The sequence below is a fragment of the Anarhichas minor genome, unplaced genomic scaffold, assembly GCF_050575085.1.
Source record: "Anarhichas minor isolate MPS153535 unplaced genomic scaffold, ASM5057508v1 ptg000027l, whole genome shotgun sequence".
NCBI classification, from domain to species: Eukaryota; Metazoa; Chordata; class Actinopteri; order Perciformes; family Anarhichadidae; genus Anarhichas; species Anarhichas minor.
The window spans coordinates 12,158,528-12,175,925 of record NW_027466473.1 but is presented as its reverse complement, the minus strand read 5'-3'; the positions used below and the strand labels follow the sequence as shown (position 1 = coordinate 12,175,925).

At 41.0% G+C, this 17,398-nt stretch overlaps 3 protein-coding genes and 1 pseudogene across 3 annotated transcripts; all 4 read right to left on the bottom strand.

Moving 5' to 3' along the window:
* Positions 1–4,795: 4,795 nt before the first annotated feature.
* On the bottom strand, positions 4,796–5,773 carry LOC142960335 (claudin-4-like). The gene has a single exon (XM_076102143.1). It carries the CDS (start codon positions 5,771–5,773, stop codon positions 4,796–4,798), a length of 978 nt encoding a protein of 325 aa, XP_075958258.1.
* A 3,628-nt stretch (positions 5,774–9,401) lies between these two features.
* On the bottom strand, positions 9,402–11,229 carry LOC142959922 (claudin-4-like; annotated as a pseudogene).
* Positions 11,230–12,091: 862 nt separating this feature from the next.
* Positions 12,092–12,649, bottom strand: LOC142960336 (claudin-4-like). The gene has a single exon (XM_076102144.1). It carries the CDS (start codon positions 12,647–12,649, stop codon positions 12,092–12,094), a length of 558 nt encoding a protein of 185 aa, XP_075958259.1.
* Positions 12,650–14,433: 1,784 nt separating this feature from the next.
* Positions 14,434–15,087, bottom strand: LOC142960337 (claudin-like protein ZF-A89). The gene has a single exon (XM_076102145.1). It carries the CDS (start codon positions 15,064–15,066, stop codon positions 14,434–14,436), a length of 633 nt encoding a protein of 210 aa, XP_075958260.1. The 5' UTR covers positions 15,067–15,087.
* Positions 15,088–17,398: the final 2,311 nt, after the last annotated feature.

The window sequence follows — 17,398 nt, the reverse complement described above, 5'->3', positions numbered from 1 at the left end:
TTATTTTATAAATTTAAGTTTATTTTACTTTTTTCCAATTCATTTTGAGCCACGAGAAAGGAAAACCTCAGATGGGGTAACTTCTGATAGGCTCTTTTGAATCATTGATACCACAAAGCCCTCTTTAATGCCTCATTAATGAGGTGTTTCAACACATTTCCTTCATGATCTTTTCAATCTCATGTCAGTCTAAACACTGTTAGAGGATCATAAATAAATATACATTAGCTATCAGTCTTGTCCTTGTGTACAAAATAAGAGGTTGATAGGTTATTGTTTCTTTCTTCAGACTCCCTAAAAAATAATACTTACTAAAATCCCGTATACATCAGCATGATTATGGTTTGTTGTGCTAATTGTATTTGTGTCTTAGTAATAACAGGTATACATATAACCAACCACACAAGGAATAGTACTTTCTTTCTACCACCAATTGGTTTGGCACCTAAAAGTGAAGGAGGCCTGTTGTAAATGAAATGTGATATATTTCTGTATTGAGTGTTGCTTGAGATTGTTTGTTGAAAGAACCACCGTGCTCCGTCAATCCTACCTTGAATAAGGTGCAGTTGTTCTGGGCTACGATGCCGCTAGTCATGGAGCAAAAAGCACCTCCTTCCTTTTCAGTGGCGACCGTGAAGCAGCTGTCGTGCTGGATGTGGCCTGCGGTACTGGACTGGTGGCAAAGAGGGTAAAATCACAGCTGCAGAACAGACAGAAAACATTGTGGTTGGTCTAGTGCTGGTTAAAAAAAATGTAATAAATAAGGAAAGAATAAAGAAATATTCTGTTGGGTCAAATTCAGGTAAGCAGTATGGATCACAAACAGGCAGGGGTCAGTCTATACATAGTGTGTACACTATCAGGTCTAAAGTATAAGTGGTGTAAGACTACATTGTTATTCATGCCCATAATATTGCACTTAATGTCCCATCATTGCATATTATGCCAATTGTAATCATAAAAAACTGATGTAGTGCATTAGAGACAGTAGAGACAGAGAGACAGACGATGGCCATTGATCGACAGGTGAGGCTGACACAGAAATGCACTCCCACCTACATTGTTATACATTCACAAATACACATTTAGGTTACTTTGACAAGCTCAACTCTGTAGTTCCAGTTTTCAAAGAGCTTGACTCAAAATGACCCTCAAAACTAAAAATACTCCCAGGAGAAGAAGACGAGGCCTATCTTAGTGTATCCACATTCCCTCGACAGCCTGAGGGACAGAGAGTGAGATTAACACAGAAGCCTGTACTCAGAGAAGCAGCACATGACAGCACCGCGTATCGTCTCTAACTTTAGGGAAATAACAGACTCAAACTACTGCTTCTTTGTTTTTGATGGAATATTGTATGGTCTTCCACCAGTTACGTGCAAGAATGAAAGATTCTCCAAAGATTCTCCATACAGCGCAACGTTTCACCGTCACAACTACACAGCGTTCACAAAGCATGGCGGTCAAAAAGATAGTAATGCTCCTCCGTCCAGCAGCACCTGTCCCCCCAACTACCTCTATTGTAGCTTCAAGAGCCAAAGCAGCAAGGGGGACATCTACTGGACTAATTTGGTACCCTACATATATACTTCACTCCAGAACTGGAGGAGTGTGCTTCGCCTGCAAAACCAGGTAAAACTTTGTGGTGAGGGCTTCGATCCATAGTGCATGAAAAATCATTGTGAATGTTTTCATTGTATTTTATGTAGGCTACGTGTTATCTGTCCATTTTGACACAATGAAACCATTTACCCATCAGCTACACTGTCACCTGTTCTTTTTAAGTGGCTACGTGCAGAGAAAGCGTCGACAACCTGGAATACAAAGCTGCTCTGGAGCGTGAGCTGAAGCAGATGGAGGAAGAAGGGCTTTGGAGTTGTGTAGCTGTCACTGAGGTGGAAAACTGGGCAAGAGGAATGTCAGGCTCATGTGTACCGCTACAAGAAACTGTAGCACAACAGAGATGTGACATGCCATATTGTGAGTCAGACAAGCAAATGTAGACAAAATATGCAAGGAGATACAACATACTCAAGTAATTCAATCTACACTTAAAATGTCATTTGGCGAGATTTTTCTTTTGATATTGTCGGTCTTTTACTGACTGACACTGATGTGAATTGATAGTATTGCCTCTATAGTCTTCCCAAATAAATTCTCCATCACACAAATGTGTGTCGTAAAAACATTGTTTAATGTGGGTCAAATACAAATTAACTAAATGCATATGATGCGTGTTCTACTCTCCCTTTGGCATTATTAAAAATACGTGCTGGTAAATATTAGGCGTCTCAAGGTTAACCACATTGTGACAGTGTTTGTATTCTTGTGAATCATTTTTACAATCACCGAGCCAGACACAGAACATATTTCTTGTCCAAAAAGCATCCGTGACATCTGCTTCTCCAAGACTAACAACACTGTTTAATGCTTTGTTTACATTTGTCTGTGTGCAGTGTTTTTAAACTTAGTATAGGCTTCTTCACAGTAAATGTGATCTTTAAAATCAATGTACTCCTCTAAATTAAAGCTGTAGATATGTCTTTTTAAGTACAGGGACAAATTGTCAGGCGGATTAATACAAAGAAAAAATGTAATTAAGCAAAAAGCTTACAAGCAAAGAATCCAAAAAAAAGCAGGCAGGAACAGCAGGTTACAAGTGCACAAAACTCCATGTGACAACAAAGTGACAAAGGGAATGAGGCGGTGCAGTGACTGACTATAACGAGGAGGAAAGAGGGACAGGTGAAACTGATTAGGGCAGGAGACTCAATCAAAAGGAGAAAAAAAAAACTCAAAAAGAGGAAATTAAACCAGACATGACATACATGGTACATGCGGAGTGAACTTCAAAATAAAACATGAAACGGACTTAACAGATACTCAACACAATGACACAACCTATTTGAAGAACAATGAATCCCCGAAGTATATATACATATGTAATACTTTAAAACAGGAGTGTTAACTGTACAAGTCGAAATCTATGCACATTAAATAATTAGTAACATTAACTGTATAAATAATGATCCAATGTATATCATTGTGTGATTCTCGTTTTCAACTACAGCATAACAACGCAAACACACGATGAGGTTCAAACGGAGAAATGTGACTAAATAAGCACTCTGAACAGTCATGCATACTTAGAAAAACAATATATATGCTAATCGTTATATATTCAACTGTGTATATTTAGTATGTGGCCTGGAATTGGGACAAGCAGGACCTGAAACATGGAAGGTTATTTTGATCAGATGTTCTCCACTGACCATGGGATGGCAGTGTTTCACAATAGTAAGAGACGAGGCTGAACATCAATCGAGTGTTTGCATTAAGTTACAGTGGCCTGTACCGCTGGGTCAGTCATGCTGTACACCTACACATTGTTCAAACCCAGAGAACTTCATTTCATGTTTGTTGGATTACTTCAGTGTGGTTTTATTTATGTTTTATGTTTTATGTATACTTGTTTCTCTAGTTTGCTCCTTACTTATGTATGTAAATGTGTCCATAACAAAAAGTCCTCTCTAAAGTAAAACTTGTGCATTTGGCAACTTGTGTATTTGGCATTGTGTGTTTTACGTTTTTAGTGTATAGCTTTAATGTAAAGTGTCTTTGAGTGTTCTGAGAAGCGCTCTATAAATAAAATGTATTATTATTATTATTATTATTATTTTAGACAACTGGCAGCATTAGCTTAGATAATGATGCTATTGCACATTTAAATAAATAAATGAATAAATAAAATGACACAATTTCCATCAACGTGACTCACTGAAACTGAATTTGAATCCTCTACAAACACACTGTGCTTCCCTCTTCCAAAGCTGCACACGTCCGCTGTAAACACACTTTCTGTCAAACCAGTTTTTCATGTAGATTTTAATAGCCTAGCTCCTGGCTATAATGAAAGTTTATCCTGTGTTCTTTAAAAGAAAGGCATGTGTGACCTGTTAGCAGGTTTAATACATTTATAAAAGGGAAAAAGACCAGCTCAATCAAATTACAGTCATTTATTGAAAAGTATGAATGAAAATCTACAATTATTTGTCAATAATATCTGTACAAATAAAATAAACACAGAATGTCACAGTTGTGACAAAATCACAATCTAAAAATTGTAACTATTCATATATTTAAGTTTTTCATGGCCATAGATCTCATCAAGTTAGCACATCCTTGGATTAAAACAAGAATTGGTATCAGAAGGCTAAAATATGTTGCATATGTCACTTGATGCTGTTAAGGTTGCTGTACCTCCAGCAGAAACAAACAAGCTAAAAAGTCTGAGCTGAAGTTGGTAATGTGGATGGATTCATCCTCATTCATGCATTTAAATGGTGAGAAAGGTTGATACCAGTGTAATGTCCCACAACATGTCAAAGTTAAAACCAACAATTTTCTTTAAATAAAAAAGATAAAAAAGACAATAACGATAGCATACTTCACGTGTACCTGGATTTAGTTTGTTACTGTTTGGTTATAAGTTCTGTTTTAGTGCACATAAGAATTTAAAACTGCTATTCTCCTGCATATTGTGAATGTAGTCCAGACCTCCTTCTTTACATCTTTTTATCAAAGCAACATGTACAAAGTATAAAGTATAAAGATAACTATATAAACACAGTGAACTACTTTTCCTCAGTAAATTGTCACAAAATAAGTAAACTACTACTGCCAAATAACTCCTATATGTAAAACTTCTCTATTGTGTGTAAACATAAGTGCGTATATACGTGTGTGTGTGTGTGTGTGTGTGTGTGTGTGTGTGTGTGTGTGTGTGTGTGTCATATCATAGGTATGTTCTTGCTGGATTTGAGGACGCATCCTCATTTTCACTCTGCACTGATACAATGTCTTCCATTTCTGCTCGTTTCAGCTGAGACTTTGTAGATGGCGCCTCACTGTTTTCAGACTTTGTTGAACCCAGTCTTTTCATCTGAGACTTTGTCGATGGTGCCCATGATCTTTCTGACTCCAGTCTCGAGCCCGTCTCAGGCCCGTCCTCCCATGGAGGTCTTGTGTACAGCGGTGGCTTTGTTGATGCTCCATTGTCGCTTTGAGACCTGGGAAGCACCGCTCCGACAGGCTGAGACGTTGCTGGTGGCACTCTGCTGCTTTGAGGACCTCTCTTGCTGGACCCGTTGGAGGAGCGGACCACCAGGTAGCGGACAGAAGGGCTCTTGTCTGTGTTGTGGGCATTGAGGGGGCAATTTGAGCTGATGAACAAACCCCCTCCCAGAATTAGCAGGATGGACGCTCCCCAGCCGATGTAGAGACAGGCTCCAATCTCCCTCCGCTGAGCATCTATGGAAGCGCTGTAGAACTTCTTCACCACGGACCCGGCCACCCATGATGTGGGAATCAAACACAGCAACCCTGTGACAATCAAAACGGCCCCTGCTGCTACAGCCACCTTGCTCTTGACCCCGCCTCCTTCTTCATCCAAAAAGCGAGTGCACTTCCCTCCGATGAAGGCCAGAATGAGGCCTGCGCTGCCCGTGGCGATAGCGAGGACGGTGAGAGCCCTGGCGGCCTGTAGGTCTGCGCTGAGAGCAAGGAGAGACTCGTAAGGTTTACACATGATCTGCCCTGTGCTCTGGACCACGCAGGTCATCCAGATGCCCTCCCAGATGGTCTGGGAGGTGACGATGGTGCTTCCCACGAAGGCCGTGACCCGCCACATGGGCAGTATGCAGCTGACGATGACCCCTGCCCAACCCAGGAGGCACAGAGCGCTGGCCAGCATCTGCATCCCCATGGAGGCCATGACGTAGGGGGGCTGGGAAGATCTCTGAGGGTGCTCGAGAAATCCTCACAGACCTTTGAAAAGTGCTCTAATGGTTTTATTCCTGTCTGTGGAGCTTCTTTTGCTTTCACTCCTGGTGACTCTTCTCCTCTCTTGTATCTCTCTGTCAGCTTTTCTTTGTCAGTTTTTCTCAAAGTGTGATGTTGCCGTTCTCATTCGCCTCCATTTTTGTGCTTTTCTTCGGCTATTTTGTTCTTGCCACAGTTGCGATGTTGTAAAGTATGTGTCCCAGAAACGCAGAGCCCTGTCTGACTCTTTCAGTTGTCCGTCCAGCCTCCAGTAGCTTGACTCCGGGTGTGTCTCTCTCAGCCTCAGTTCATTTGTTTACAGCATACTTTTCCTTTGTCTTGGTCCCTCCTTCGTATCCCTAACTCCTGTCAGTTTCAACTGCTTCCTCCCTCTCTCTCCCTGTCCCCTCTCTCTATATTTCTCCACCTGAGAGTGCTCCTTCTTTTCTGTCACCTGAGCGGCTGTCTGTGTGCTACTGGTCAGGTGTGGATGCACCACACCTATAGGGAAACAAAAGAGGGAGGAGGCTGATGGAAAAACAGAGAGGGAGAGAAAGAGAGTTGTAGCAGCGAAACCGTGACATCATCTATCACCTTATCATCTTTGTCTGACGAGAATATTTTGGTAACGATAAGCTTTGGATGAAGCAGAGAGAATGATAGGCCTCTGGGCATTCAACATGTTTACAAGATGCACACTCATGAGGCGCTGCATTGTTTTCTTTCCGCAGGAGTCAGATTTGATTTGACTCAAAAGTTAATACTTGAGTGAGTGTGTGTATATGTATACACATCCTCTGGCAACGCTTTTGTGCATGTGAATAATGCGTGCATGCAGAATGTATTTCTGTAACAAAAGGAGAATAATGTGGAACACAATCGCATGAGAGAAAACCAGTTTCATTCTAGCAGCGCCTACTGTGCAGAAAAACCTGTTTGAAACATGCAAAACCCTTCCCTACACACACACAAATACACACACACACTACTTAACCTTTTAATACGGCTCAAAATAATCTTTAATCTTGCTGTTCCTCTAAAGTTCAGAGAGATACTTTTGATCAAGGGCGTAGGTTTTGTTTCAACATTGGTCTGGGGCTCCTCTCACCGGACATTTTGAGTGTCAAACACTTAATTTCCTCCATTCTGATGAATTCCTATGCACCAATTTATGGTGAAATGTATTTATGTAAAGGAAAACATAGAAAGATAAAGGAACATAATGCAGGCTTTCTGTATTGCTTTCAACTATTTATTCTCATGTAGATGTTTATTTAGCAGCGTTTCTTTGGCAGGAAGCACACTTTGTCACACAACCTGTTAGTGAGGATTCTTTCAGCTACGCTTGACAAACCTGATCCGCTTTACAGCAAGTGTTTTGGCACATGTCATCAGTGTAACTGGTCCTTTTTTTTAAAATGCCATGACGAGATGGAAAAGGACTTAAGAGAAACACTGTCTCCCATGCTCACAAATACTGTATGTGTCTTACAAATGACAAAAGAAAAATTCTACTCAAGCAGCTACTGTGAATCAGTCACATAATCATCAATATTCCAGTGTCATCGAGAAAAAGTACAAAGTATCAGGCTTGACACAAAACAGTAACTATACATGCAAGTTTCATAAATATACAATGTGTTTCATATATAGCAGTCATGATCTGAATCTCACGTGTCATAGAAAACATAATGTATTAGTGAGGGGGGACTAGTAAACAGCATACAAGGAAAACGGTGTGAAAGTGTGATAGTGTTAAATACTAAAACATTGTGTATTCACATACAGAGAATTTTAAAAACTTCACATTTTGGATTTTTATCTATGTTTTTAAGACTAAAATTAGTATCAAAAAGACACGCTTAAGTTAGACTCATACTGCAAAAGTTCATATCTACTTTAGACAAAGGAGCGGGTGGAGGTTTTTTATTGCCCACTCAAAGGAGAAGCTAACAGTGGCTGCCTCACTTACAGGTTTTGCTGTTAAGGGAGAAATCAGAGGAGGAGTTTGCCGCCGTTGCCTCTCAGCTGACACTGGTTTGTGAAGAAATCTCACCTGACCAGATTGCTTCTCAACAGAGATGCACACAGAGGTCAAAAACCACTGAAATACTGCACGGATACAAACAATGCTTCTCATCAACACACAAGCAGTGACACAAATGTCACTGTGGTAAGCCTCAGTTTCAGGGTCAGTTTCTACTTTATTCATTTGTTTGATTCATGTCTGTGAGACCATCCAGTTGTGATTTATTACTCACGTCACTTTTGTTCATCTTCACTTTTAAATACAAAATCACTTCTTAAATCCCCAAGTAAAGAAGTTAGAAATCTAAATTCTTCATTGACAGCGAATGTTAATTCTCAGGTATACTCTTCCGATTGGCACGGAACAATAGTTTTGAAATGGCTCCCACACAGAGCACCTGAGTCACACTTCCTGGATGATCACACTGCCTTATTGTTACTAGAAGAGTGTAATGACATGTTTGTGTTTGGATACTCGCTTAACAACATGCCTGCAGGGCAATCCTCTCTGCTTCTTCTCCTTGCAGAAGGAGGTCAGCTGCAGAGCACCGTGGATGTGGTCAGAATTCACCGTGTGGCTGAGTGAAGCAGCAGATATTTGCTGAACTGTCCTGCAAAAGTTGTCCTTTAACACAAATCTGACACTTGTGGTTCTGACATAGGAAAGCTATAGCTGACCTTCATTCAGTTGAATCATTGTATTAAATTGGAGTTTATCTAAACCAAAAGGAATATGATGTAAAGATGAAGTATTTTCCTCAGTCAATATAAAGACGATCCAGTGCAGTCAATCTGAAATTGGCTCTGCTCAACAAAGAGTATTTGTAGTATTGTTTTTCTTTTAGATTCGACTTGATATATCTGTCCTTCTTTTAATACATAGCTCAGAAAAACATGCTAAACAAGCAGTCCTAAATCTGCATTTTGTAATCCCTTATCTTATCACAACAATATCTCTGGAGGAAGAGAATGAATTGATAATATTTTACCACAGAAAATGAGTTATCTTCACAAATGTGTGCATGTCCCTTCTCTTGATAAAGATACAACGGAAATGGGAAACCCATTAACTCTATTTGATCAAATATGTGTTGAAAGAACAGAGCCACTCATGAAGTTAAACCCTTAACATACAGTTTTACCCTTTTATTTACACATAAGTAGCTTTACAGTTGTTGAAATAATCTTACTTTACACTGTTGATATATGTCATGTATCATCTTTTGCAGTTCTTCATTGAAGTTTATGAGGTTCAAGACTCCATAAATAAAAAAAAACAGCATACAAATATACCAGACACCAAATGTTTTCTGGTATATTGTAATGACTTGTAAACCCAGATATCATGAGTAATGAAAAACAATATCAAATTTGATTATATCAAACATGAATTAACATGTAAACAGTGACCACTGTTAAGTAATTATTGTGTTCAGTCATTCTCAGAGAAATGATCCATGCAGATTCACACATCCAGTTTTGGCCAAATTGTAAAAATAATCACTGGGCACTGTTGTGGCTCTGCATGGGAAGGTCATGGACCAGATTTGGCTTCATTCCCATGAATAAACCTTTCCCCTTATCCCTGATCTGTTTGAGGGATTACGGCCAAACGTCCCCTGCTCAGATCCTGGTTGCGTCCCCTGAGGCTGATTAAACAGCCCACTCTGAGCTTTATTCAGGGCGGTATGCTCATGCACTTGGGTGACATGCTCCAACATCCTAGTTGACGTACGTCCGTCAAACATCCTCGAGGTGTTTGGTCCCATGACATCAGACCTCAGAGTGGCCCCGCGGGATGCAGCGTTGCTGGATTGAGTGTAGGTGCTGTATGGCGTGTAGGAGTAGTAGGGAGGTGGGGTTCTCTCCCGCTCCCCACAGACGAAGCAGATCAAAGCACCGCCGAGGAGGAGCAGCACGGAGGAGGCCCAGCCTATGTAGATGGAGGAGCCCACCTCTCTTTTCGGGGCTGCAGTCACATGACCCTCATTGTAGATTGAGATGGTTGCTGCTGCGGACCAGCTGACTGCAACCAGGCACAGGATGCCAGCTAAGACACACAGAGCTCCACCCAGCAGACATGCCTGGATAAACAGAGGATATCACTGATCCGGTATATCAATGATCAGTGGTTCTGTGCAGAAGGTTTGGGACTACAAGATATATTTAAAATAATTTGGATGGGCCTAAATTGTTTGTTGTTGAAGTATGATAGAGACCATCGCCACACATAGAGGCTTTCATTTTCCATTAACACACAGAAATAGTTTTACACACTTCTTGACCTTTTTTTTCAGTTTTTTTTGTTAGTGCCCTCGAGGCAGGATTACCAACCAGGCACGCTGGTTACTGCCCAAAAACCCCAGATCATCAAAAGCCAGGTTCACTGTAAATTTGATGAATTTACACACTTGTTTTGTTATATGTACTGCTAAACACCACCTACATGGAAATGGAAAAGGCCTTGAGATGGCTCCAGCTATTTTATTTTGAGGCTCTGTTTTCCAGAAGGACCGTATGTCCAAATCTTAAACATTTGATGTTAATCCTACGTAAAGTGCATATCCTAAATGCAGTGTTTCATCAAAACTAAATAACATAAAGGATCAATAGCCCACAGCAAATTTTCACCAGTGGCCCTCTCTTTTTATTGTTTTGAGGACAGTACAATTTTAGGATTAAAAACTGAAATAAAGTCCTTGGTATGTTATTACAGTGTTACCTAGCAAATCCCAAAACAGCCAGTCTGCACGATACAAATACAACATCAGCACCTTTTTTCTGGAGGAAGAGGTGGTCGAAGGCTCTAAGGGATCCGATGGAGCGCCACTGCAGTCGACGGCGCCTCCTCCGAGGAGGGTGACAATGTAGCCCAGGAGGCCAGCAAGGATGGAGATCAAGCCTGGATGTCAGAGGTCAAAGTGATGGATGTTGTGTGTCTCTTGCACTGCATCTGGCCTGTGGCCTGAAGGAGACAGTGTAACCACAGACCATCCCAGACCTAAGACAGAGACAGAGGGAACCATAAGCAAAGATGTTGATTAAGTTTTGACGTAGGTGAGATGGTCCATAAACTTTGAATTGAGAAGCAGCATATGCTCAGCTATGCTTTGTGTTGGTGCAGAATAAAAAATTTAATTTAAAGACTTTTGGTGTTTAATTCTTTGGTAAGTTATTTTGTCACTCACACGTCTGTAAGGTATATTTTGTATTTTGTTCTTAATTTCTCTGTGTGTATAAACTTACCGATTGAGGTGTCACAGTATTTGCCCCCACAAAAGACGCCTCACGCCACATAGGCAGTCCACATACCAAACACACTCCTAAAACACCCATCAGAACCAGTGCCAGACCCCCGATCTGCCTGCCCTGCCCTCCCATTTAAAAATATTCAGTTTGCAGCAATAAACTAAAAACCCAAACTGATTTCCCAAAAATATATCCACTGTGCATTTCTCTTGTCTTGTTTTCGATGAAATGGAGAGTGAGCTGCTCGTGTCAGCTGTTATGGTTTGCTGTTACGTTCACTTTATGACACAAAGATCAACAGAGATGTGCAAATATGGTGGAGACAGGCAACTTGTGAGCTATCTGTAAATATACAGAGAGTATATTCAAACACCTCTGAGCTAGAACCAAATCAGGTTTTTCAGGCTTTATTCACTGAAATGCCCGAAGTACAGCAAAGAGGGTCTCAAAGCAACATATTTCTCTCTTCTCTGGACATCATGTATGCAGAGACAAGTAAAATAGTAAAGCTGCATGGTTGCTGAGACACATTTCCCTGGCAGTTAAAAAAAAACCTTAATATTATTAATGACCATGACAACAGTGATCTTTAAAGGACTTTAAGTTGTTTATTTTTGCAGCATTCATAGTGTGCACTGCACATAAACAATCACATATACTTAGATCTCTTTTTTTCATCATTAACATCCTAAAATAGCACATTTTACAACTATTGGCTCAACCAAACTTCATTTTATCATCCTTCACTTTAAAAAGAACAGTTGTATGTCCTGGTCGTGCAATTTACATACACTGTGCTTCACTATTTCATATTTTACATGGATTACTGTAGTTGTAAAATGTCAATACAGTGCATTTAGCTAAGGTTGAAATAAATGTTGAAAAAGAAGCTGTAATCAAAAACAAAGTCTATCACAGTAAACACATTACTGCACATTCTCAAATGGTCGCATGGCGTCGACGTGTCTTGTAGCCGATAATCTCCTCCTCATCCTCAGCATCGGTAAGTGCTACACAACATCCCTCCTCCAATGATGAGCAGAGCTCCAGACGCCCAGCCCACATATATGGAAGCCCCGAGCTCTCCCCTCCTCTCCGAGGTGGGCAGGGGGTTGTAGAAACCTGTGATGATGTTGGAAGCCGACAAGCTGACAGGAATAATGCACAGGAGCCCTGCTAAAACAAACACCAAACCTCCAGCCAGGCCAATATTAGCTTTGGCCAGCCAGTCCCTTGAAAAGAAGTTGGTGCAGCGGGCTCCGACCACAGTGAGCCCTATGGCCACCACGCTGACAGCGATGGAGACGCAGATCAGAGCCCTGGATGCCTGCAGATCCTGTGGTAGAGCCAGAACGGAGTCGTAGGCCTTACACTGCGATTGACCCGTACTCTGGATCACGCAATTCATCCACAAACCTTCCCAGAAGACCTGAGAGGTGATGATGCTGGCCCCAACAAAGGCGGTCACCTTCCACATAGGCAGTCCACAGATAAGGATGGTGCCAAGAAAGCCGATGATTGCCAAACACATACCAACGAGCTGCGTCTGCATTTTGCCAAAAAAGAGATCCAAGGCATGTATTTAATGTTCGCCAAAAAGTCAAAGACAGCAACAAAATCCAGCTTCAGTTGAGCTGAAGATCATTTTAACCACGAGCGTTCACGCGGCTGTAAACACAGCAGTGGTTGTGTTTTGCTGTGTGGTTTTGCGGTGCAGGTTTGAGAAGGAAGAGCAACAGGGAGTGGAATTTGCTAGTTTGTGGATCAGGTTTCCTGCTTGTCCTGATTCCTGCTCACAATGAATAAGTAGGAGGAGAAAGCTAAACAAAAGCGCTCACGTCTGAAAGACTGCTTTGTGATCCAATACAAAAGGCTTAAATGACATATTTTAAATGGATCGAAGCAGCAATTTTAACCGTTTTCAGAAAAGGCCAACTTTCACATATCTTCAGGTCAGACTTCAAATAAGAAAATTAAATGAATGCATAAACCTAAAAAATAAGCATTCTTGTACAGAGCTTCCGGGGAATAAAGTACACACTGATAAATGGGAGGAAAAGAGTAGAGAATATTAACAAAACTAATACTCACTAGTGTGATTTAATTTAAAACCATGTGTTGATAATACTTAAGAGAAACTAGAAGATTTCTGGAACCATCATCCGGGTTTAAGAAATACTGCAGATGAATCACGTACTGCCTGCGTAAAAGTTCATGAATACTGGAGTGAATTGTTTTATCTCAAAACTACTCACAGGAATAGTTTGACAGTTTGCAGAATATGCTTTCTTGCTGAGAAGATCGATACCTCTCAGGTCTATGCGGTAAATATGCAGCCAGTTAGCACTAAGACAAGTGAAACATCGAGCCTGTCTCTGTCCAACGGTAACAAAACTCCACCTACCAGCATGTTTACAGGAGGATATGTGGCAGATTACCTCGTGGTCAAACTATTATAGATTAAACAAATATAGAATACATGTTCATTAATGAGCTTTAGAGGTGAGGGTAGCAGATTTGGTTGCTTTTGGAGAGAGCCAGGCTAAGTGTTAGCTCTTAAGACATTTTGACACAGCACCAATCTTACGAGAGCATCTGAGGAATGAAACTAGTGTTTTATATCGCTCCCTCAGAAATGACAGACCTCTCACGGAGGACGCATCACGATAGGGAAAGCACAGGTGTTAAATAGAATGGCGGCTGAACTCCATTTAGCCATTTAGGGGGGGGGGGATTCTAACAATGAAATAAGTCAGATACAAAAAACACTTTGAGATTCTTGAGCAATAAGAGTCAAAGTACTCAAAATCCAGTGCTCACAAAAGAGTAAATTAGTGATTCAGATAGGTAGTATTGGGCATGCTAGTCAGCATGTGGTACAAGTTAGTCAGTACCACATGCTTCTCCTTCTATGTATAAATGTCTGAAAGACCTACTGCATCAGTTTCACAAAACCATGGCATAACTTCAGATTTTTTTAACCACAGAGAAGACTTTACCCTAGAAGGGAGTTACTGAAACACTTCAAAGTGTAAATAAGCTGCAACGTAGTAACATTGACACTAAAGTAAGACACCTATACCAACTAGGTTGAAGGGAGCCAAGCGCTAAGGCTTTGTAAAGCCCAAATCACCATCTCAAAATCTTTAAAGTCACCGTCAAGCAGACGCCCCACAAACAAGAAATGTCAAGTGATTATAAGCAAAGTTTAATTTATTAAAACCAAAATCAGCAAAAAACAACTTGAAATAAAGTTAAGATCATAAAATATTGCTTTGAAGAGTTCAGTCCAGTTTCCTAGAGCTAAACAAGAAAGCAGGAAAACAAGAAAACATTTTAAACATAGGCTCCTCCGCTGGCTGCTGAGCGTGCGGCAGAATATTTGGCAGTGTATCCTCTATCTGTACGCTGGCGACAATGGCAGCAATGAAGGACCCCGCCAATCAACATGAGTCCTGCTGAGCCCCAACCGATGAACAGCGCCGCTCCGAGCTCCCTCCTCTGAGAGTCGATTATCATGGAGTTGTAGAAGTTTCTGATGACCACGTGCGCAGACCAGGACACGGGGATCAGGCACAGGATACCGCCGACGATGAAGAACACCCCCGCAGCAATGGCTACCCTGGTCTTGGCCGCTTCATCTTCAATGCAGTTGGTGCATTTTCCTCCAGCGATAGAAAGCAGGATTCCCATTAAGGCGACCAGGATGGAGACGACAACCAGGGCCCGGGCTGCCTGCAAATCACGAGGGAGAGCCAGCAGAGAGTCGTAGACCTTGCACTGCATCTGCCCGGTGCTCTGCTTCACACAGTTCATCCACAGGCCCTCCCAAAAGGTCTGCGCCGTCACGATGTTGTTCCCGATGAAAGCAGACACCTTCCACATGGGCAGGATGCAGATGATGATATCGCCCAGAAAGCCGACGGTTGCCAGGAAGACGCCCAAAATCTGGAGACCTGCAGATGCCATATTTGTTTCACACTGAGCAGAAGCAACAATAGAGTACAGGCCCTGAGTGCTCACCTGCAGCTCTTATACCCACATGGTAGGCCGTGGCCTCTCCTCATTGGTTGTTCAAAATGGTTCAAATTGAAAACACCTGTGGTCATTAAGTTAGTCCCCTAATTGTTGGCCACCCACTGTTAAAATGTGATTTTGTGATGTATCAAATGCTTTGTTTCAAATAGAAATAGAAATAGAAATACCACAATTCACATTCTTGTTTTAATTATTAATCTGAAATATTCTTCGAATAAATTTATTTATTTTTCATTATTTTTTTCTCTTGATTCGTGACATTTGAAGACAATTCAAAACATTAGAAAAGTCTCTGTGTGTGACGACTTTACTTTATTGATTGAATAGACTCATTTGCAGGTCTTTATATCATCTGAACTATGAGAAGACATAAGACATGGAAGGATGCAGGTGCAACATTCTGCAATACGTAGCAACAAAAAATAACAATTTTCCTGTTTTGTCTATAAAAGACCATGAACAATACATTTCATTGATGAATGCCTGTCACCACCTTATTTCATGCTCTTGTACCAGAGGAGCAATCAAGCTGAGTGATTCCACCTGTGCTGATCAGCCAGTGAGCCTCAGGTGACCTGAGGAGTTCACTACTAATGAGACAGAGCCAGGCTTTTTTTTTGCGTTAGCCTGCATCACAAAGCCAATCAGAGATAAGGACTATCACTGGGAAAGGGGGCGTTTGGTGCGATATTTGACTCTACTACTGCACAAAATAGGCCGATCACATGCTGAATATCAATGGACTAATCGGTTTTCTAATCTGTGTTGTATTAAAATGGACTTTTAGGGTATGGATGATGTGCTGTGAAAAATTTAAAGTGCTAATATTACCAAAAGAAAATTGAGAGCAGGAAGTTTAGCTTCTGGCCCTGCTCCAGTCTTCTTCCTCCCTTGTGTTTCCTCTCACAACAATCAAGGTTGGCCAATAATGGAGGGGATGTAAGGGAACGTCAAATGCGATCCTGGCAGCTTGTTTGTCCAGGGTATGTACAAGTGGTTTGGTGGTGAAAGTACTAAATGCATATTTGTAGTGCAAGTGTGAAAAAAGTATTTTGCCGTGCCACCAGCCCAGCCCCTTGTTGACTTTTACACAGACTGAACTGTCGAGACAAGTTGTCATGTACTCTTATCAACGATTGCGAGTGTTCAATCCACTTTCTGAAGTTTAACTTAAATCCCACTTCAGGTGAAGATCAATGATGAGGAGACACTTTGTGTGTACTCGGATGGCTTTGGGGTTAAATTTCTCTTATTATATGGGGACGTTGCGGACCCAGGTCGGCCAGAGCACACGTCGGTTTTACTGCTTCGGCTGATCTAAAATACTTCAAGTAATTAACTTCACTTGCTGATTTATTTCACAGTGAAAAGTACATGTGCAACACTCTCTTTCATCCTGTGGCCTCCACCTCTAGACCTTCAACAAAGAAAAGGATAACGGTTTTATCTTTTCTTGTAGTCCTGCTATGTCTATTGTTTACATTTAATAGTTCATTTTCTCCTCAGCGAGTTTTAATGACCTTTCGAACTCATGCCCATTGTACACACACATACATAATGACACATAGCTTTTGGCTCATACATCATACGTATTGTTTATTTGTTATACATTACTTTCTATTTGTAGTGCACGCATTTAGTAAACTTCTGTACAGTCACCCTTTACTTTTACATAAGTTTGCGAAGTTCTTCTTCTTGAGTAACCAGCGCTGAGAGTGCCTCTATTTGCTGCATTTCTCCAGGTAGGCTGGAGAAAAAGATGCAACCCCTAAATCCTAGCCTTTACATACAGGAAGTGGCCAAGTAGAACGTACCAAGTGTCCACTACATCATGGAAGTGATTGGTATTTGGATTTGTTTATTTCATTAGTACAGTTGTCTTTGTGTTTTTTTTGTTTTGGATAGTTCGTGAAATATTTATATTGACAGGCTAGTAGTTCTGTTTTATTCTATTTTTAGTTTAGTTGGTAGTGTTTGTCTTTGTTAACCCTTTGTTTCTAAAATGGTTTGATCACCCATTATATCTATATGTTCCCCTTTGTCTTCAGTTGGGTCATATTTTGTCTATAATACGTCAGCACGTTTCAGGCCTAAATTTAGCTGGTAGCATACTGACATTAGCATTTAGCTCCAAACACAGTAAGTACAGCAGCACTAGCATATCCGTAGACTTTGTCTTTTTCCATGACTTTTAGCTGTCTTTATTGATTTTTCTGCTTGCTTAGTAAGTAGCTTTCAATTTTCACAAACTGTCACTTGCAGC

Bases quoted from the DNA above. Each gene is read 5' to 3' on its own strand.
- LOC142960335 (XM_076102143.1), bottom strand. From the start codon at position 5,773: ATGGCCTCCATGGGGATGCAGATGCTGGCCAGCGCTCTGTGCCTCCTG.
- LOC142960336 (XM_076102144.1), bottom strand. From the start codon at position 12,649: ATGCAGACGCAGCTCGTTGGTATGTGTTTGGCAATCATCGGCTTTCTT.
- LOC142960337 (XM_076102145.1), bottom strand. From the start codon at position 15,066: ATGGCATCTGCAGGTCTCCAGATTTTGGGCGTCTTCCTGGCAACCGTC.